Source organism: Rissa tridactyla, chromosome 5 (genome assembly GCF_028500815.1).
Source record: "Rissa tridactyla isolate bRisTri1 chromosome 5, bRisTri1.patW.cur.20221130, whole genome shotgun sequence".
Taxonomy (NCBI): Eukaryota; Metazoa; Chordata; class Aves; order Charadriiformes; family Laridae; genus Rissa; species Rissa tridactyla.
In genome coordinates, this window is record NC_071470.1 from 5,577,289 (window position 1) to 5,598,788 (window position 21,500).

Here is a 21,500-nt window from a genome sequence, read left to right on the forward strand (position 1 = left end):
AAACCTCATCGTTCAAATCCTGTCAAACATAAAGCGTAAGTAATTATGACTATCCTTTCCTACCATGATATGCCATAGAAGTGTACTAGTCACCCATAGAAAATCTAACATTTTTTAATGTGGCTACAATACAATACAATACACAGAGCAAAGATGAAAAATTAACTCCCAGCTGATACAGGGTGTAGGACGCCAGCTGAGAGAACGCTCCTGCACTGCACTAGCAGAAATTCCATAAATTATTAGCAGACCTGACTTTCACAAAAATATAATGATGGAAGGCTGATATTCAGTTGAGTTATGAAGAGGAATTTTTTAATCCTAAACTCTCACTGGTGAAAAATACTTCCTACTCCTCTGTAAGCACATAGAATATAAGCTTTCACTAAATTTCGTGATATAAGTATGGAGCAATCCCTGGGTATAGGAGTATCCTGCTGTATCCTGTGTATTTCATGCAGCAACTGGCATGAGTCCCTCAGATCAAAACCCTGAAATAATAAAAAAAAAGAAGTATAGGTAACAAACACAGAGCTGAATATATTTCCTGAGTCTGCAGCTAGCGTATATTCCTTTCCCTTCCCTGACCTCAGAATAAAGTATGAGGCAATAAAATTCTGAGGGGAAGGGAAGTCAAATGTGAAAACAGAGAATATGGAAGTATCACCACTGGACAAAGCAAGACAGAAAAATAAACCCAAACAAGAGAGAGAACTGAAACAAAGATTGAAATGACAGGGGGAATGAAGTGCAGAGACAGAAGAAAAAAGCTGTCAGAAATAATTAGGAGGAACGTAAAAAGTAATCCAAGAAAACTGAAAAAGAGACATGAAGGGCCATTTTATAGCTATTTAACTGCATCTGAAAGAAATTATAATATAACGAATCTCCTCTTCCAAAAAAGTTGCAAGATTTTCTCCGCATCTCTTTTCTTTAAGAAAATCCTGAACTGCACATTCAAAGTGTCATACAGCACTGTAATTTATCCAACAGCCACTGCTGAGGAGGTACAATTGTAAACTGAATAATTTAGGGTTTGTTTTCAAATTTATGAGTCTCCTGCTAATCTTTTTGAAATTTTTACATTTCTCTTTTTATTTACTACATTTGACAGATTAATTCCCATGGAAATGTTGGAAAATGCCTATTAAAAATCCTGACAAGTTATGCCATTATTTAACTAAATTGACAGCAAAATAAATACAGAAATAAGTCCTCCTCTTCTGCTGAAATATGGATAATGAGCCCTTCATAAGTTAGATAGGATCCAGACATTTAAAAAAAAAATCCTATTAAAGCCTCATGCTCCAGTATATAAGGCAAGTTCTAACTGAGGAAGCCATAAAGTGAAGTCCATCAGACTGCGATTTGATAAAAACTGTCTTGTACCTTCCTTTGAAGGACATGACAAAATACTGCCAAACAACGGAAACCTGAGCTGAAATTGGGGTTATTTAATGTGACTGTTACCCTTTTTGTAGGACAAGATTTTGAATTTGAAGAAAAAAAATCCCATAGGACATCTGATAGGCTAACTGCTTACCCACAGCAGTTGGGTGGTGTAGAAAGCAAATTTGATTATTGCCTAGGGAAGTTTCGATGTCTCCCATCGGTCATAATTCTTATGACCAATAGAGTAATGGTTCTGCAGAAGTCAAAGGATGCCACAGCTCTGAGAATTACAAGTGACTTCAGCAAGTAGCAAGCAGCTTAGAGGCGATAGCTTTGTATATGATTGCTCAGCTATAATTAACTGTGTGAGCTTTGCTGCCTTCTGTAGTACAAAGAAGTCAACTCCACCTATTCCTAAAGACTGTTTGTGTTCATATGGTCAGCTACAACTCAGAAACGGTGTAAGCAGCTGTTTCTTACCACCTTTCAGCTGCTAATCTCCATGTCTCAACATCTGCTTATTTCTCGGTGGATGACTTGTTCCAAGCACAAAAGGAAACATCTGGGAAGAAGCTCATTTGTCCAGAGGGACCAGCATTCTTCATGTCCTCTAAGTCAAAGGAAGATTTTTATTAAAAGTTGATGAAATATAAATTGATCTTACGATATAACGAACAGAAAGAAAACCAAGAACAATAAAACCCCTCTCACCTTGACCAATTGGTTGCCATAAAAAAAAACCCCAAGGAGTTCCCTGTTCATTGCCCATGTCAGTACTGGCACACCCAAGGCAAGGAGATGTACGGCTTAATCCCTCATGTTTATTGATAAATAAATTAGCTATATCAACATCCTCAGGAGTTAATTTTTTTTGTAAATTGCTTTTCATGGGACTTGTCAGGCTCCTAACCTGTTCACCATAGTACTAAGACTTAATTTTAAATCATTTTAGAGGCCTGGAGCTTTTACGTGTGATAATGAAAACATAGCTTGATATAATTAAAAAATGACTTGAATTTTAACAAGCACCTATCAATATACATTTAAGAAACCACTGCAGTTGAGCTGGATAAAAAATTAGCTGAGTAAAAAAATCAGAACATTCTTCAGTATATCATCATGAACTGGGATAAATTGGAATATCTCAAAATACTGTGATTTTTGAGGAAAAACTAAGATATGTAAGTTTGGAAACACTTAAACATTTAGTTCCAAAATTTTTTGTCAAAATAAACACTTTAGACACTTGACGCATATTTCTGTGCTGAACAAAATCAAAACACATAATATGCGTGAACTACACTTTCTACATCCTTTTTCAGCCAATTTATTTCTTGATAAACAAAATGACAGTTAAATATATAGCAGAAATATCCTCCAGCCTGTTTGCAGTCAGGAATTTTGGGAGATTTCCTTTTAGAGTCACGGATAACCTATTCATCCTTGCTTCTACTTGGCCTAATTTGCTCACGGACAACTAGTTAACTCTCAAAGTTATTTCTCTTTTATACAATTACGGTGTCCTTATTCATGTTACAAAGAATGGCATAGATAAAATCCAAAGAACAATGACTCTGGATACCCTGGAGGTATTTAAAAGGGATGTAGATGTGGTGCCGAGGGACGTGGTTTAGTGGCGGTTTTGGCAGTGTCAGGTTAACAGCTGGACTTGATGATCTTAAAGGTCTTTTTCATGATTCTATGATTCTATGAAAATCTGTCAGTTCTTGGCTTCGGCTCCCTCTGGTGGGTAACGCACGCTCCCGAGAACAGCAACTACTGGTAAAGGTAGCCACCATGAAACAAAACAATACGCAAGTTGCTATATTTTTCTGAAAATATACAGAAATGCACCAGCTGAGTAAACCAGATTATAACTGAGATAAGAGCTTTAAGCTGCAACTTGACACATCCGTCCTGAAAAGGGGAAGATGCAAGGTTCCTGCCGGAACCGAACTCCCTTCAAATTCAGAGAAGAAAAGAGATGGGGGTTTTGGTTCAGGCATAAATCTATTTTCAGCACCTAATGTTGACTAAAATAAAATAAGGAACTATTTAAACACTGTTCTTTTTGACGAGAACATTCTCTTGGATTTCTGTTCTTGACTGATGCTTTGAGGCCTAAAGTTTTCATTTGAGATGGGTTCAATTCCATTTTTGCCCTAGCTTACATTTTTCTTATAGATATTGGTGTGATGAAACTAAATAGAGAGAATAAACCCCATCAAGCATGGAAACTAGTTGAATCAAAACATGTTGGAAGGCAACCAGTGATAACTTTTGCTACAAGGAAGTAATGTCTGCGTTATATCTGGTACACTGATAAACACGTCTTTCTGCGCGAGTCGTACTAAATTAACTTCTAACAGTCCTAGACGATAGCTTGTGCACTATTATTTCTACCTGGCAATTTTAGGTTTGCAACAAGAAAATAAAATAACATCCTTTCATGCATGCTTTGAGTATGCTGAAGGATAAGACAAGCAATGGCCAAACACTTTTCACTGAGATGCAAAAGAGGAGAAAAAGGGGGCTGGGTCAGAAGAAAACACAGGGCAGGTTTGTACTCAATAATGTACTTTTTGTTTTAGAGACTTGTAAAGCCCAGAGCACATATCCACAGACAAGAGAGATGATCTAAGATGAGGACTGAAAGGAAGAATTAAGATAAAGTGAAGCCAAAAATAAATATGTTGTATCTTGTGTTACACCTTTTCTCAACAGATTAATACCGTATTCTGTCTGTGAGTTCATATAATAGAAAAGCATCCCCAAAAACCCGATCCTGAATGAGTCCACTTAGATCTCATTTTACAGTTAAGAGAAAAAGAGTTATTCTAGGCCATATCTAATACTTTCCTTGGCTTCTTTAGATTTGCGAGACACAGCTGAGTTTATTACTAACTCAAAGAATTAATAGCAATAAATGATCAGATAAAGACTTTAATTAAACATAAATGAACAACTGCTGATAAGATTTTGGTTCTTGATTCACGTTGCCTTAATTCCATGCCAAGCTCAGCATGTCTGACGGGATTGCTGATGAAGCTGGGTACGCAGGGTGAATTAAGAACGACGTGTCAGCCTTCTCCATCACTCTAACTCAGCATGCCTCTCTAAGGAGTTACTGATGTGGACGCTCCTCTGTATAGCTTTTCCTGAATACTGAGAATTAAGGTAACAGGCAAAGCAAACTGAAGACCATTCTTCAGGAACTCTTAGAAGATTGCAGCCGATTAGTGGAGAGCGATAAAGCACTACAGAGTAAACACCTAAGTGGGAAAACCAAGCTGAAAGAAGGGAACTTGGAGAAGGTGTTTAAAGAAGAGAGAAGGCACCTGACCTAGGAGTATAAAATTACTGCTGGTTTAGGATGCAACTTTAAAATTACAGTTACACTCAAGACAAGACAAAAAAAATACTGTGATCTTCAATTTTTACCTGTTTAAAGCTCTAGAACATGATGAAAAGAAATCTCCAGGATCCGGGGCGGAGGTGAGCAAAGGAAAGTGATGGTGGGCATAGTTGTGCATGGATGCTTTCTATGATGTTCTGATGTGCTTTGTACTTCCTTTCATTAACCTCTGTTTTCACAAGGTGGACGTCAAAACATTCTGAAGCCTCTTGCTTGACAGGTTGTATTCTAAGTCACAGGTCTTCCTCTTGAAGCAGTAACAGTGATCTTCTGGAGAGCCCTGAATCTTAAATCCTTGATCAACCTCTTGCTGCAAGACTTGAGAGAGAAAAATGTTCTAATTCTTAACTCCATTTTTTAAAAGTTACCATCAAAATAATTTAAGAAAAGATTATGCATGCACGAGGATGGCAATAAAGACCTTCGTACGCTTGCAGCAACACAGACCCTTCTATAAACATATGAAACTTCTAGCAAATTCTGACAAAACAAATTATTGATTGGAATTTAATTAATTGGTCTGGGTCAGGGTAACATAATGGAAAACATGTTAAGTGATGGAGAAAAGTTACAAGACAATAATGCTGTGAAAGAGTGGAATTGTAAGAGAGTGTACATGTGTACATCACATGATTACGGACACAAGAAAAGACCTGTGTCATTCTAGGTGCTAAATTCAAAGATTTGTTCTTTTTATGGAACGGGGCATTAATAATCTGAGACCAAGTGTGGCTCTGGCATAAGAACCTGATTTACTTATAAAACACTAGGGAAGGATATCAACAAAGTGGAGAGCAGGATGAGAACATCAACAAACCACTACGATTAATGGGGAAATTGCCAGGAGGACTGATTAAGAACTAAATTGATATAACCCACACTAACCAGCAACCACCAGGGATAGTCTTCAAATACATACATAACCCCAAAGATACCCCACAAGGAGCAACTTTCTTTACTGGATTGAAGGCTAACAGCTTTATAATCCCTCTAAATAATTTAACTGCTCATCTGAGCACTATGAGAACCATACTGTAGAAAGGGTGGCAGAAACAAGCACTAAATGACTTTCTTAACTGTGATGCACAACCATTTTCAACCTCAGAGAAAACATTTGCTTTTCCTTTGTTCTTCATATGAAAACCAGAAAAGATCTATTTGTAAAAAAAACCTCATGAAATGCATGGTTTTGCTGTTAAATTATCCTTGCATTATTAAGCTTATTCTGCAGCAGTCATTTTATTCTCTGCAGTTAAACAGAATTTCACAGCATGAATTTTATTTTGTTTGGCCAAACTCCAGGCTTTTTGCTCCTCTAGTGGAGCCTAAAGAGTTGCCTGCAGATTGTAGGAGGAGTTACGTATATTTAAGTGGACTAAACAGCATGTAGACCAGAAAAAGGCATTTAGGGTTATTAAGAAGTAATGTTTTTGAAATTCTCTCTGTTGTACATATTTATTACAGCAGTAACACACTCACTTAACTGTTGCTTGTCCTACCACAAGATTCTGAGGAGTGCCAAAACCGGGGAATGTCTCTAACTCATTTAACTTAATCTATTACTGAAACTAACTTTTCTCCTTCTTTTAGGAAATAACGTATTGCTGAGCATTCCATCTTAGTGCCCTTCTCTTCATTTTGGGTTTCTAGTCTCACCTGTCTCAAGCAGCTCAGTGGATGCTTCCTCCCTGAGAGCAAGTGGAGGCTGGAGCATACTCTTGAAATATCTGGTGTAGTTTCTGGAAAGACCTCAACCATTTGCACTTAGCTTGCTGCCTGTGTGCAGGATCACCGCTGAAAATATCCAGGTAAAATGTGCTATGAAGATGAGAAAAAGACAAGCCGTGAGAACATACTGGAAAATTATCTGCTCTAATCATAAGACGTGATTAAAGAACACTGTGACTTCAGATAGGTGCAGCTCTGCCTGCCAAATTGTTGCACAGTTTGGCAGATGGACAGATATGGGTTTGAGTCTTCTTACCTCTGTTTTAATAAGTATATATCTCAACTGGGCCTAAGTTACTAAGAGGGGGCTAAAATCTCATATGCCTATTTGATGACAGTGTAATCAGCATCATTAATAAAGATTCAGGGGAAGTTTTCCTTCAGACAATACCTTCTTATGCTGCACTTCGTACTATAATGAGAAAAGCACTGCTGCTCATTTAAATAAAGATACTATTCATTTGTGAGACAGTATGTTGAAGGAAATTCTTCAGACTTAGTATTTCTTTCACGCAAGCGCTTAGCAATAAAACTTGCAGTGACTAAAGACGCGAACCCCTTTCAGATTAATGAAGAATAAATTAATCTCCTTAATGGCTTGAAAAGGAAACCACGTTTATTCCTTCACCAAACAACTTCTGAACAGAAGGAACTTGGCACTAACCTGGTAGGCTGCGGTTCGTAAATACCTGAAACAAAATTTTGATGCTGTCTGTACCACTGGTTAATAAGCTGCAGTTCTTTGTCACACTCAACGGCAGGTTTATGCTTGAGGAGTGAAGATGACACATTAAACAGATCCTCCCCATCTGAAACGTTTGACTCCGATTCTCTGTTAGAGTGAATGCCAGTTATATTTTCTTTTGATGACTTGCCAGTTCCCCAAAAGCGTTGAGTAACGCCTGCCTGATGATCATCCGTCTGCACTGCTTTTTCACTCAGAACTGTCTCTTTTGATTCCCCACGAGATGCAACACTTCACATTTTCTGCTTTCGCATTAATTCAGTTAGTTTCATTCTTCCGATTATACCTTTAATTAATTCTAAGTTTTTCTTTCATAATATTCCTGGGATGACGGGATCATCAGGCTTTCACCCAACAAAAACCTGAAAGCAATGAAGAAAGGAATATATGCACAAAGGAGACAAATACAACCCTAATTTACACACAGCACAAAGGCCAACCCAACAGGTTTCTTATAGTGCGTATCAATCAAGAATTTTCTTCGCTCTCCCTTCTTCTTTCGCATTCTACGTCTACAATATGCCCTTTCTTTATATAATAAAACCAGTAATACACTTTACTGTACGCTAAAAATATAAATTCAATTGAATTCCAAAATTAGATTAAAAGATCCCCAAAACCTTACAACAAATGTTTGAGATTTCATCTCTCAACACGTCTTCAAAATTTCCAGATGTAGTAAAACATTGTGGTGACCACTTCTGACACCACCTGGAAGCCCCCACCTCAGGCCCAGCAGCTGAAATTACAACTCTTTCTTTACAGTAATTGTATAATTGAGGATAGGATTCTTCCATTAATGCATTTTTCTGCCTCTGATTCTAGTACAAATAAGCATAATGAGATCAGGTTGTTGTAATAAAGAAATCATTGCACTTTTGATTGTTTTGCTGCAGCTGATGGCAACAAAAGCTTTGAATGAGTCAGACGGTAAATATTTCTCAACTAAGACAGATGTTCTTACAGGGGTTATACTTTGTACATTCGTAACTTGGGTGAAATGAGGTAATGATGCACCTTACCAAGATTGTGCATATATGCACAAACCAAGCCTGGCAAATCACATTTGAACCATTCTGCTCTCACAAGACACACGTTTTACCTGGAAATTTAAATACGGATGAGCCAAATTTTTATGTGCAATATGTACATCTAAATCCAAATTTTGCGCACTACCCTTCCTTCCAGCAGATAAAATTCAGAGCTTGCAACGCTCAAAATATTAAACTACTCAGAATCTGGCAGGAAAGATGAAGCTAGGTTGTGGAGTTGTCTCCATCTCTTCACCTAATGGAAATTCCATTTGCCTGGTATACTCAAATCTCACAGCTTCAAATCAAAATTTCCAGATTTATCCCTGTGTTTAACTTCCTTCTGATGACATGCTTTCCTCCCCTCAATGGTTTATTGTTACCTTCAAAACACCTTCAAAACCTTCAACACCTTCAAAAATGTTTTATCGTCTTTTAAAATACCTTAGAGATGTTTCAGCATGTGGAGAAACAACGTATGTTTACCAACTGTATTTTTTAGAAGAGTAACCAACCACGTTCCTAAGGCTTCAAACCTCAAGCTGTTCCTCCCTCCTTCTTTCACCTCTTCCACACTTCTGTCATCTTCTCTGCCTGGACAGATATCCAAAGGAGTTTAGTCAAACACTGATTTTTCATATTTAGAAATCTCCTCATAGAATGTCTCCCCATAGAGTGTCTCCTCATAGAATACGTTTCTTCCCATTTCCTGATTCTGCAAGACCCTGACCACCTCAGCTTCCTTTGAGTTCATTGATAGGGCATCTAAGAGTAGGGACGTGTTTGTGAAACAAAGATTACTGTGATGATCAGAGAGAGATTCTGCCAAATCTTTACCAGTCAGAAGTTATGGTAGAGGCCTCAAGTATACACCTTTAAACCAGGAGAGAGACATATTGTAGCTTGCGCTTATATTATACGCAATGTGATGCAGATTATCCTAATTAGTTCCAGGTGTGAGGCATCAGTACCAGTCAGTACTTTACATTAAATTTTTTCTTCCTCCTCTGCTCAATATACCTTTCCATAGAAAAAGCTATGAAGGAAACATGCAGTGATGCCGAGCACCATTTTTTGCCCATGCTGGGAAAAAAAAACAGGGGAGGGATATTATCTGTAGGTACGCACCGTGGAAAGAGTTGGACAAATCTCATCTTGCCATGAAATTAGGAAAGAAAAGGTAACTGATCTTGAACTCATCTGACTCAACAGTTACTTGACACGTACACACTCTAGCTAATAAGCTAATACCTCTGCTTGCACTCAGAGCATTTTAAACATCACAATAAGCAAGCTGACAAAGAAAGGAATAGACAAATAATAGTGGATCCACATTCATATAAGCTGCTACAATTATCTTGTAGAACTTCACCTTTTTAACTCTTCCAGACTGACTGTAATGCCTGCTGACCAGGCCCAGGTAGCCTTCGTTGACAGCATACACGTGGATTTCTTTCATCCCAGAAAAGTAAGCAGTGTACCTCCTCTCCTTCCATCAAATGAAAAGGGATGGAACTAGAGCTCATTAACGCTACATTGGAATCCGCACTGACTTCTGTAACACAAATTTATTGACAGCAATGCTTAATCACATAGACTGTAGCTATATAGTCAACCTAAAATTATCCATAAGCATTTATATATCACAGATCCCCTGCATGGAGAGAGACTCTGAAACAGGCACTAAAGCCACTCAGATCCAGTCAGTTTTATTAAAGCAAATGTGCCTCTATACCTGCTCATCCTGTTTCAAATGTCCACTTTGTTCCAGGGACAGTTCTGTTACTGTACGTACTTCTGCAAAGTGAAAGCTTTCTTCCCTTTTCAGATTTAGGAGCATATTAAAAACTCAGGGTTTTGTACTGCTTTCCTACTAACAGGGACACTAGGAAGCAAAGCACTAAGCATCTGCTTGGACACTATCGGGGGTGGGGGGGAACCCCCAAAACAGAACCCAAAAATCATGTAGTCAAAGAATGAAAATCTTCCTATGCACTTTTTCATATAAACATCACGTAGGCAGCTTTAATTTTGGCACATCCTTACTTCTGAGTAAGACTGATTTCTTTGCTTTGAGTGGATTTGTAACTTTAGCACTATTTTAATCTAGGAAATAAATTTCTATACTACATCCTGTACTTTTATCATCTAAAGACATATGGCATGAGGAGAAAAAAAAAATCATAATCATGCTGTATGCCAGTTAACTAAAACCTGGTAATATTTTAGTGCTGATCTTCAGAGAAAAATATAAAACTGAATAATGCTGTGCGAATTTATTACCCATCTATAGAGGCTATGCACTTTTTATCAATGGGCTTCTACATTTTCCCTGTACTACTATATAATTTGTCTCTTCAAGGTCAATTGAACCAGAGTTTTCCCTATAAGTAGAGATCAAATGGTTCCCTACAGTGGAGACGGCAGCTCTTTAGATAGTAAAGCTTTTTTTATGTTTGTTTTTCCTGCAGGAAATCATGAAGTGCATTACTGATAGAGACACTTACTTGATTTAAAGGAAGATCCTGCTCTAAAGAGTGACTCCACACGAGACTATATTTATGTTTATCACCTCTCAGTGACACTGTAATTGTTTGAGAAGGAAAAGATTATATTTTCTGGAATGGTATCTTCCAAACTCATCCTAGTCTGACTTTTCCTTTCCACTGATCGTTACCTGTAATAAAGATACTGCAGAAGAAATTGTGCCCTCAGAGACAGCCACACCACCCCGCTCCTCTCCACTCAGACCATGCGGTTATAGATTGGCTTTCTCCCTCATTGCTGCGACCTTACCCCATCTCACAACACAAGCAACTCGCAGCAGGTGATCACAGTAAGAGTTTTCAAGTTTCTGCAAACATGAATACTTAAAACACATACTACTGTAGGGACCCCAAGCATGAAAGCTCAGACACCGTAGCAAGGGATAGCTATGTAAAACTTTAAACTAGATGGACAAACTTTCGGTCTGACGCAGGACACCAGTGTCTGGATATAAATTCTCATATGTCTTGTGTAATTCAGCCATTTGGAGTCACTCCTCACTTTGCTCTGAATGAAGGAGAGAGAAGAGAAACGGTTAATTCTTTCTTTCACCCACATCAAATATTCTGACGTGATTTTCCAGTGCCTAGTCAAGATGTTTTGTCTTAATTTATTTCTGAGAGTATACCAGCCTTTCAGAGGTTGCTTCCATGGGTTCAGAAATAGTAACAGGAAGCACAACAGTCAGACAAAAAGAAATTCTTCTCACAACACTGGAGCAGCCCCATTCTGTTGATGAACGATGAAGCCAAATCCATGTTGGTGAAACAAGAGGTGACAGAGACAGGAAGAAAACCTACAATCCTCTTGTCTTTTACCATAAGCCAACCTCATGCCAGAATTTATAGCTCTGCAGCTGTAAGCTCAGCTTTCATTTTGTTGTGCTGTCCTGCAGCAATGAAGGTTTATCCCCTATGATTTTCTAGTCTTGCATATGAGGATATTTTTTCCGCTCCACCGCCTCCTCCAATCCACCCAGAATTCTCACACTTCTGGTATTTTCTCTGTTGAATGAACATTTCCTCCCCCCTTCATTCTGCTGCTAACTACAAGTGCTCAGGGTGCCGTACTATAAGCCACAAAACATAGCTGAAGGAAACAATTTCCAAAGGGGAACTATCTCTGGTTAAGACCAGTTCAATGATTTCACAGCATGAAGTTCACAGCGTAACGCAAACCCGCTTGTATTGCCTCAGATGAAAGGAGTACAGCCTCCCTACGTTTGCACTTCTGCCAAAGGTCCTGTATGAAGAAACGCTGGCTTTTCTCCTACTGCTCTTTTTCTCACCAAAATCTAATCACTCATCGGTTGGGCACACTTGATCTATCCACCCCACGTACAACCAGGGGAGGTTTAGATTGGATATTAGGAAAAATTTCTTCACCGAAAGGGTTGCCAAGCATCAGAACAGGCTGCCCAGGGCAGTGGTGGAGTCACCATCCCTGGAGGTGTTTAAAAGATGAGTAGATGCGGTGCTGAGGGACATGGGTTAGTGGTGGACTTGGCAGTGCTAGGTTAACGGTTGGACTCGATGATCTTAAAGGTCTCTTCCAACCAAAATGATTCTATGATTGTATAAAACCAGCTGCAGTGGTACTGCAGAGATGAGCAGCCTTGATTTCAGTGCACAGCCGTCACCCCTATGCCCAACATACTTAAAGACAGGCTGCATTATCCCCTGGGCTTCGATAGATGACACTGCAACCGAACATCTTCGGTCTTGGTACTAACAGCACTGAATGACCTTGGAGTTAACATCATGCAAATATAACTAAAGACTTGTCTGAAGTTTCATCCAAAATAAAGTATAAAATACCAATGCGATAGTGACAGTTCTTGTGCTCCTGCCATATTTTTTTTTTCCTGTATTCTTCAAATACCTGCACCAACAAGAGAAAGAGCTGGACAAGTTTTTGAGAAGAGGTCACTGTGTTTCAGAGGTACCAAATCACTTTATAGCAAAAGCTGCACATGTCCTATGCTGATAGCTCCTGTGAGCTGAGGCTGGAAAGCGCACTGCCTAGTGATGTGCTCCAGGGCAACGTAAGGACTGACAGAGAAAAAAAATGTTTTATGTTAAATTTCAGTTCAAAAAACTAAACTTCATTTAAGCGTTGGCATCGCCACCTCAATTTTCTGCACCAAATTTGCCCCAAGGAAAGATTCTCTGAGACAAATTTGAAAACAGGAAAAATGTAAGCTATGCTTGATTAGATGAGTGGTTACTGCAACAACACTATAGATAAAAAGTATTTTTTTTAAAAAGCCCTTTCAACTAGTGCTTCAGTAAGGCAATCAGTATCCAAGCAGTATGGGAAATTTTGTAAACTGACAAATCCCTTTTTAATGATCCTGTATTTTAGACATTTGCTACTTTTACTTTACTGTTACTGGTATTGACACTTGTCTTCTCAGGCTAACCAAAGCTCCACTGCAAAACCCATGAATAGAAATAAATAGATGAATAAATAGAATAGAAATAAATAGTGTAGCCCTACAATCCAGAGGTTCTCGCCCTACCGAAATAAAGCATAAACCACCATTTTTCCACTGCCAATGTTTTTTTTTACTTAAAAAAAGGGTTGATGGTGGTGTATTTTTCAAGTGTTTAGAATTCCCTCAGCAGTCATGATCTGTTTACAGTTGTGCCCTTCTTGATAAGAATCATTACATTTTCCTTCCCTGCAGTTGTCAGAGCCAAGGCCTCCCCGTAAGTACCTAGATTCTTGAAATGACCGTGTTCCAGACATTATTTCATATGAGAAAATCGTTTAACAACACCAATTACCTTTCAAAGCAAAGAACCGATACAAAAGTTCCCAATGCAGAATATTTCCCTTGAAAGTAGACTTCCAAACAAACACGTTTGCTAACAGAACCAGAGGAGATTCCTCAGATATCTTCATAACAGTGTGTGATTTATAGGCAGATTAGGAGCTGAAAAATTAGGCATTTCACAAGGTTAACAAGTTTGCTGTTACACACAGCAACACTACAAAAGCAAGTTCTTATTTGTCCTTTCCCCTCCCTAACTAATCTATTCAGATAAATTGTCATGGCAACTTGGTTTATACACCAGGGGTACTAGCAAAGACAAGTTGAACTCCCCTTGGAGAGCTTGTGAATAGAAAAAGCCCTGCCCATCCTGATGCTGGCAGAGCCTGAAGCTAAACAAATGCCCTTCCCTGCTACAGGCTCACTGTGTACCACCAGAGCAACCTCTCCCCGCAGTGTCACTCCCCGCCAGACACTCTTGCAGCCAGGAGCCTCCAGTTTACGTCAAAGGCAAGACTGTATCGTTTGGAAGAAGTCCTACCTTGTGTATTTTACTAGCTTTTACTAAACACAAGCTGAGTTCAAAAAGAAATCCTGACTTTTGGAAATAAAGAATTCTGTAAGAATTAATAGTATTTTCCTTATTGAAGAAGCACATATATTTACCGATTGTAACTCGAGTGTTTCAGTAAAAACTGCAGCTTCTTGTTGGATGACAGCAGTACAGACCGCGTTTCTTTCAGATCTCCTCAGTCTCTTCAGAAGAGTGAAAAGCACAGAACAAATTCAAATATTTTTTTCTTTCACTTGCAGTCGCATTTTGTGTAACCTTTTTTCCTTCATATAGGAAGACGAGCAGTAATTTTGCAATATATTTAGAGAATTTAAGAACTGTACTAACATGCTGTATACAAGCTCTCTTGACATAGGTAGTAGCATAAACCCTTCCACTCCACCAACTGAAGTCCTTACATGACAGCCACATAAACTACCCTGTACTGACTACAGAAGTTCTTATCTCAGCACCACTGAGATACCATCCAACGTCCCTCTCGCCAAACACCGCACCCAGTGCGTGCACTCTTTCAAAGAGATGCTGGACTTGCTGCACGTAATGAACATAATGGATATTCTCCTATGACTCTCAGCAGCTTGACTGACCCTCATATTAATGATAAACACAGCTACCCCGAAGAACACGTAAACGTACACCGAAAGAGGGAAGATATAATTCTTCCACCCATTTTTAAGAATGCTTTCTTTGTAATAGAAAATCCTTTGCAAATTCTTTGCACTTAGAAGTGCAGTAGGCAACACACAACTTAAAAAAAAATAAAAATAAAGACATACCACAGCAGATAAATAGGCATTTATTAAAGTTCATCTCAAAACAAACAAAAATTATAATGGACATTAAGGCATCTTGTATTCAGTAACTGTTCATATAGTAGAGATGACTTCTCTTTCTGATACAAAAGAGCAAATTAGGGGAAAAAAAAAAAGTTCTCTCAACACCTTTGGCAGTATGCCGACTTCTTCCCACTGTTCCACCACTCAGTCAGCAAACCCCTCCAAGGAATGCCCACTTCTCCAATGAAAGAGCTACAGAATCTCAGCACTCACCGAGACACATGCAAGAAAGCACTTTTCTCTGCCCACAGACATTCGACCTTCTGTAAAGATGCAGACTGGAGAAAGCCTAACAGATGGATACCGCAGAGAATAAAGAAGACGCACTCCTGCTGTAACCACTCATTTTTGAGCAGACTAGAGTGTTTGGCCTTGCTTTTGCTGGCATTTACTATTTCAGCCAGTAACTAGTGAAAACGGGACCACAGAGTCTAGTCTGTATCGCAATGTAACAATTTTTATGTTCTCCTTCTACATTCATATTAGATAAACAAATGACAAAGGTCTTGTTTCCATGGAATAATTTATTTTGATGAATTATGCTGTCAAGTGACCAATCACTGTTATAGTGCTTTTTTTCTTCAATTGGACTAAGAACATCAGGAAATGTTTTACAGTATCATCGGGTTCACTATAACAGGATTTTACTACAGAGTAAAATATAAATTAATAAACACTGCATATAGCACTATTCACTGCACCACATTGGCTCTCTATATCCTTTGTCACATTCTAACCTTCATTTAAGGCAAGTTTGTTTGTTTGTTTTTCCAAAGATGACCACATAGTCTCTAGATAAACTTGTGTGACTAGGTTGGCGAGTTAGGAAATTGAGCTATATAAAATGTTTACTTCAACAAATACGAAAGTTATTAAAAGAAAGATGGTGACCCAAAATTGCACTGTATTAAAAGGTGGAGTTTCCTTGTACCAAAGTCCTTTATTCATCATCTTTAGAACCAGTTTTGCTTAACTATAAAAGAGACACAAAAAGAAAGTATTCAAAGTTTAGACTGACATTCCATTTATTAGGAAACAAGAACAACATTATCTCCATCTTACACAGAACGCATGTATATTTAATTAATAATACAGACTGATTGTGCTACTGAAGAGACTGAAAAGCATCAAAAATTATTTCTTAAGCTTAAACGCTAAATAAGCTTATTTCCTGAATGTGAAAGTTGATTCAAAACAAAACAAACAAACAAAAAAAACCCAACACAAAACCCAAGAAAAACATCAGGGTACTGTTTCTATTTAATTTGAAGACTCCACCACCACGATAAAAAAGATGAAGTAATGAGAAAAGTACCTCCACGCACCTCTGAGAGAATTCCCATATAGAGATTTACACAATACAAAAACAAACACTAGCTTACTCTTTCTCTCTTTTTAAAAGCTAAGTTTATAATTACTAAATGTAGTGCATCTATTGTGAAATCTATCTGGAATCCAAGACATCCACTACAAATAGCCACTTTTAACTCAGAAGAATCTGCCTCAAACCACCATCATCATTTACTTCCTCATATTTAACAACTGGAACTGGTGTTAGGTCTTACACCGAGAACTACTTACAGTTGCACAAAATAAAATCATTTGCTTTCAAAATTGTCAAGCAGCTATACTGATTTCCACTGAATCAGCAAAGACAAGAGGGTGGAAGAAATCAATGCTGAGGCAGCAAGTAGAAAAGAATTATTCACTGGAGGAGCTGTGGCAGAGAATGCTCAGGCTTGTAGGAGACAGCAAGGTGCTCCCACTTGGAACGGCTCCCTTTTTCTGCTGACTTATCCATTGCCCTCCAGAACCTGGCAGCACCACTAACTCGATTTTACATCTTGTTGCCATATGAAGACAGAATATTTGCAGCAAAGCTAGCAAAGCTCTCTCAGCATAAAATTAAAATTTAATTGCTCAATAAATAAAAAAGAAATACTAACGCAACAAAGCTCTAAGAGGACTCAAAGCCCTTCTGACTCTAATATTCAGAAGGACTAAGCATTTTAGAGCCCTTGAGAAATATGTAAATTAGAATCCAAAATGAGCAACTGTTCTTGCTATTTCTTGCAAATCTTTTTAAAGTTAAAAAAGATAACTTGAAAATACTTACATGCTGGACGCACATAGAAATGAATAAGACACCACAGTAAAATCCAAACAAAGTTAGGAAGAAAAGCAAGAAAAAAAATTGGATTAGTTTTCTTCAGATAGAAGTACAAATTATTTTTAATATATATATGTAGTATTTTCATAATAGCACATATAATACAGTTATGTTACCTTAATTACATCCACCCAGTTCCATCCTCGCGGAAGCTCCCCTTTGTTATCTGCAGAATAAGAAGGTTTTATTTTCAACACACAAGCCAAGGGGAGTCGTTATCTTTCTTTAAAATCAACACACAAAATTCTAAAGATCCCAAACCCTTTATTTCTCCACTACAAAGTCATGAGGACAAAAATAGATATTAATGTCTTAAATACATCTTCAGAGTAATTCTGTTTAAATAAAAACACTTCAGTCCATCTGACATTTAATTTAGAAGGCAACTCCAACACGACCTGGGCTGACCAGAAATGATGCATTCTGTCAAAGAACAAAATTTTACACAGCTTGTCCTTTATATGGTCAACATTTAATCTGCCAATTATATATTAGATTAGGTAAGTTATATGCAGAAATTGCTATCACAGGGTACAACTTATTGCTGCAATAGGATAGTATTATCCAGATCATTATTAAAAATTGAGGTTGAACACACAGAAGTCATCAGCAGGATTAGTTGAAATATTCAACACTTTTCAATCAAAAAACCTACCACTTGATTGAAAACATAAAGCATCTGCAGAAGCACCTCCTTTTTGAGGATACAAACTAAATTAAATGTTTTATTTTGGGTTCCAAAACAAATAGTTTGATGTAGAAATTACATTTTTAATAATGTGAATGATTTACAAGGGCCCATCAACAAAGCATGTCTTTTGTTGAAAGTGAATTTTTAGAAGTCACAAATGCTCTCCTCCCGCAAGCATTTTTGAAGATTTCACTTTTGTCACAAATTGAAATAAAAAAATAAAACAAAACCAACGACATCTTGAAATCCCTACTCTATAGAAAGTTGTTTTGACCAGAACTAACATCTCAGGCAAGAATAATTCATAAAAAAGAAGGAAAACAGAGACCACAGACTTACAGTAGTTAATCTTATGACTACTGATTCCGACGCTAGCAAGATGTCACTGCTATAAAATTTGGATTTTCATACTGCTCAAACAAAACAATATTATCGTGAACAAACCTGTTTTATCGGCTAGTTTTCGTTTCTGGGTTTTGGATAACTGCTCCTTTTTATCTTTTTTCTTACTTGTTGGTACATCAGGAGTTCCGATCGCAATACTATTGCTTACTGAAGTCTGAGAAGGATAAAAATGGTTGTTAATATTTTGAATATTAGCTCCACAGATACCTCTGTGTGTGATTACTGAGCCTGAAATACTGACATATCTTGACTGTCAGAAAGAAGCAATGCTGTCAGAAGTCTGCAGCTTTTAATCAACATATAATCATGACTGTAGTTTTAAAAAACATGTGTTGGGGACTGGAATTACTCCCTTTCAGAATTGCAATGGGCTCCTCTAACACTTTTTAAATTCAGTCATGGAGTGCAATTTAGTCTGAAGGGATTCAAGCTTCCCAAACATGGACACCATTCCTCCTTTCTCAAAGCAAATCCGCAGCACCACAACGGCCAATAATGTCCTTACACAACACAGAAGCCACAAATAGACCTAGCCTGACTCATTCAAGACCCTGGAGGTGCACTTATGCAATCCGCTGCATCCCAGGAAGGTTGCAGTAATTTGCCCCCAAGCAGACGCTTTTAATCTGTTTCAGCTCTCTTTCTGCTCCAAGTCTCCATTTTTATATTACTCTGTGGGACAGAACTGCAGCCCACAAACATTTCGGTATAACAGCAAAATAACAATTAAATATAACAATTCTGACACCATACTCTGTGTGTCACTGTTTGCCACTAACATGTTTATATCCAATACACTGATTAACAACTTAAAGACAGAGCTATGAAGTATTTAGAGCTGTAATAACCATATTTCACAGTTTTAAAAGCAAGAGATTAAAATCTGAATTTATCTACTTACCACAGTGTTAACAGGCTGATTTTCCATGAACAACTCTTTATTATCTTTGGCATATTCAAAAAGCGTGTATGTCATAGCAGTTCCAAGATTTGCTTCAACTTCTACCATTAACTTATCCAGTATACTTCGTTTAATAGCTGCAGATCTAAAAGAAACCATAAAACTCAACTATAATCTAGACAGATGAAGAAAAGCTTGTCAACAACGCTAGGGAGTGAAGCCGTCATAAATACTTACATTGTGTTGTTGAAGAAAGCATCCATCGATATGACTGGTGCTGTTTGTGGATATGTTTCTGGCCAAGAAACTTCTATTAGAAAGGCTTTGGGATCGCCATTTTCACCTATCTGAAGGGAAAAGAAAAACTTTATAAATCAACAGTTTCCAGTCACTTATTAAGCATTACAATGCCAATATGCAAGTCTTTCACGTCTTTAAGACTATTCAAATTCCTTAAGATAACAACTATTTTCATAAAGTTCTCAGTTAGAAAACAAAGCTGTTATCTATAAAATTCATTAAATTTATGACATCAACACTAACCTCTATCCTGCAGTTTTTATCCTAGGAAAAGCAGCAGAAACATTCAAAGCTCTCTTTATGTTTGTTTTTTTTTGTTTGGTTTTTTTAATTGCTTTGTTTTAAAAGCTACTTTGTAACATCTGCAAGACAAATATTATACAACCATATGCAAAACCAGAAAAGATGAAGCCTTCTTTTTTCCCCCCATGCATCCAAGCTCAGAGCAATATGAAAACAAACCACAACCCAGGTTGAAATAAAGACAATGATAAACTAGTGGCCTAAGATAGCAAAAATAATAGATAAGAATTTAATCTCTACAGATATTTTATTTACATCTCATCTCTACAGATATTTTATTTCAATATAAGAAACAATGAGTAGTAAATGATTTAAGAAGTCAGCAGAATGAGACTGGATAAAAAAACCTAACATAAAAAAGACACACTTTAATATAAATAATCATGCACATCAAACCAATTTAGTGAACCCAAATTACATATACAATCCTTACAAGTATGTTAAATAAAAACCATCTTTTAAAAAAAATTTAAAACTAGTACAGCTACTACTAAAGGCATGCTATACAAACAGAAACAACTGTTTCACACAAGGGATTTGGAAGACTAGTGCAAAGTTGGTTGAATCTGTATTCTAAAACCACACGAAAATTGTCCCTTATTTCCCTCATTTTAGAATAGTCAAAATGCAACATCATCAAATTATGCGGAATGAAACACAGCCAGAAAAAAAGCTCTAATCAAGGTAAGGCTATTGTACTTTGAAATTAAAAATGAAGAAAGAAAGAAAAGGAAAAAAAGTTGGTGCTTTTTTAGTTACAGTGGCTGTAACTAACATTCATGACTAACTGACATTCAGAAGCACCTGTTTTAGAGGTGAAATAGATAACAAACAAATAAATCAGGAATCTGCAACATTTATCAAGACATCATCTACAGTGTTGCAGTCCAGTTCCCATGGCTGCCAAGAGAACTGGTGGCAGGGTTTACAGAGTTCTTCTCTCAGGAAATCACTGTCCATGCACTGAGCAAATCCGTACAGACAGCTGCGCGACCACGCTCCTCCTTGCCACTGCAACCTACAAATTGGGTAGCCTTACCTGATAACAAAACAGGTGTTTTGTATGTAAGACATGTGCGAGACAAATGAGGCTCAGAAAAATGGCATACTAATTCTTTCGACCTTCTCATGCACTTACTTGCACTATGCCTTCTTGTGATACAAATTCTTCTTCATGGGAAAGATGCATGATTACTTTTGCCTGACACTAAGTTTTACAATATTTAAATTGAGTTCTAACTCCTGACAATTTTGTTTTGTCTAATAAAAATTAGCACCAACCAAAGCTAGTAAAATGTGGAATGATACACTGTAGACTTGTATGCATGTCACATTTGCTCTTTTCAGGAATTTAAATTTACTAATAATGGTCCTATCAGTGAAGGAAGGCTGCACTTACATGGATGGGATTCAAGTGCTATTTATTAAATCGACTTATCTCATTACAATTACTGATGCTATTCTGAAGTTGCTTGAGAAGTCACAAGGTTATTTTAGATGCCTCCTCCTCACGACAGGGACATGGCATTGTCAGAAGTCTCCCTTCTGTCTCATGGGTGCCTAAGTTTTCAACTTTCAGGTCTTTAAATCTGAGAAAGCAAGCAAGAATTTCATGCCAGAATCTAATCACATATCTCAAGCTCAGCACTCCCTGTATGTCTCTGCTGAGCAGACGATTGTATCGGC

The 21,500-nt window shown here is 37.6% G+C and overlaps 1 protein-coding gene across 4 annotated transcripts in view; it reads right to left on the minus strand.

Annotated features, from left to right (window-relative positions):
- Window positions 1-21,500, minus strand: part of RWDD4 (RWD domain containing 4) — a 37,379-nt gene that overhangs the window by 14,317 nt on the left and 1,562 nt on the right. Inside the window, exons 3-13 of one of the 4 annotated variants that reach the window (XM_054202490.1) lie at window positions 19,449-19,558; window positions 19,212-19,356; window positions 18,350-18,464; window positions 17,331-17,380; window positions 11,276-11,365; window positions 9,684-9,866; window positions 8,756-8,905; window positions 7,200-7,642; window positions 6,464-6,625; window positions 4,834-5,125; window positions 1,873-2,002 (exon numbers count right to left, since the gene is read on the minus strand). In XM_054202490.1, the coding sequence (XP_054058465.1) occupies window positions 9,843-9,866; window positions 11,276-11,365; window positions 17,331-17,380; window positions 18,350-18,464; window positions 19,212-19,356; window positions 19,449-19,558 (534 nt within the window). In that variant the 3' untranslated portion in view covers window positions 1,873-2,002; window positions 4,834-5,125; window positions 6,464-6,625; ... (1 more) ...; window positions 8,756-8,905; window positions 9,684-9,842. The other 3 variants (XM_054202489.1, XM_054202488.1, XM_054202487.1) reach the window with 3 other exon arrangements.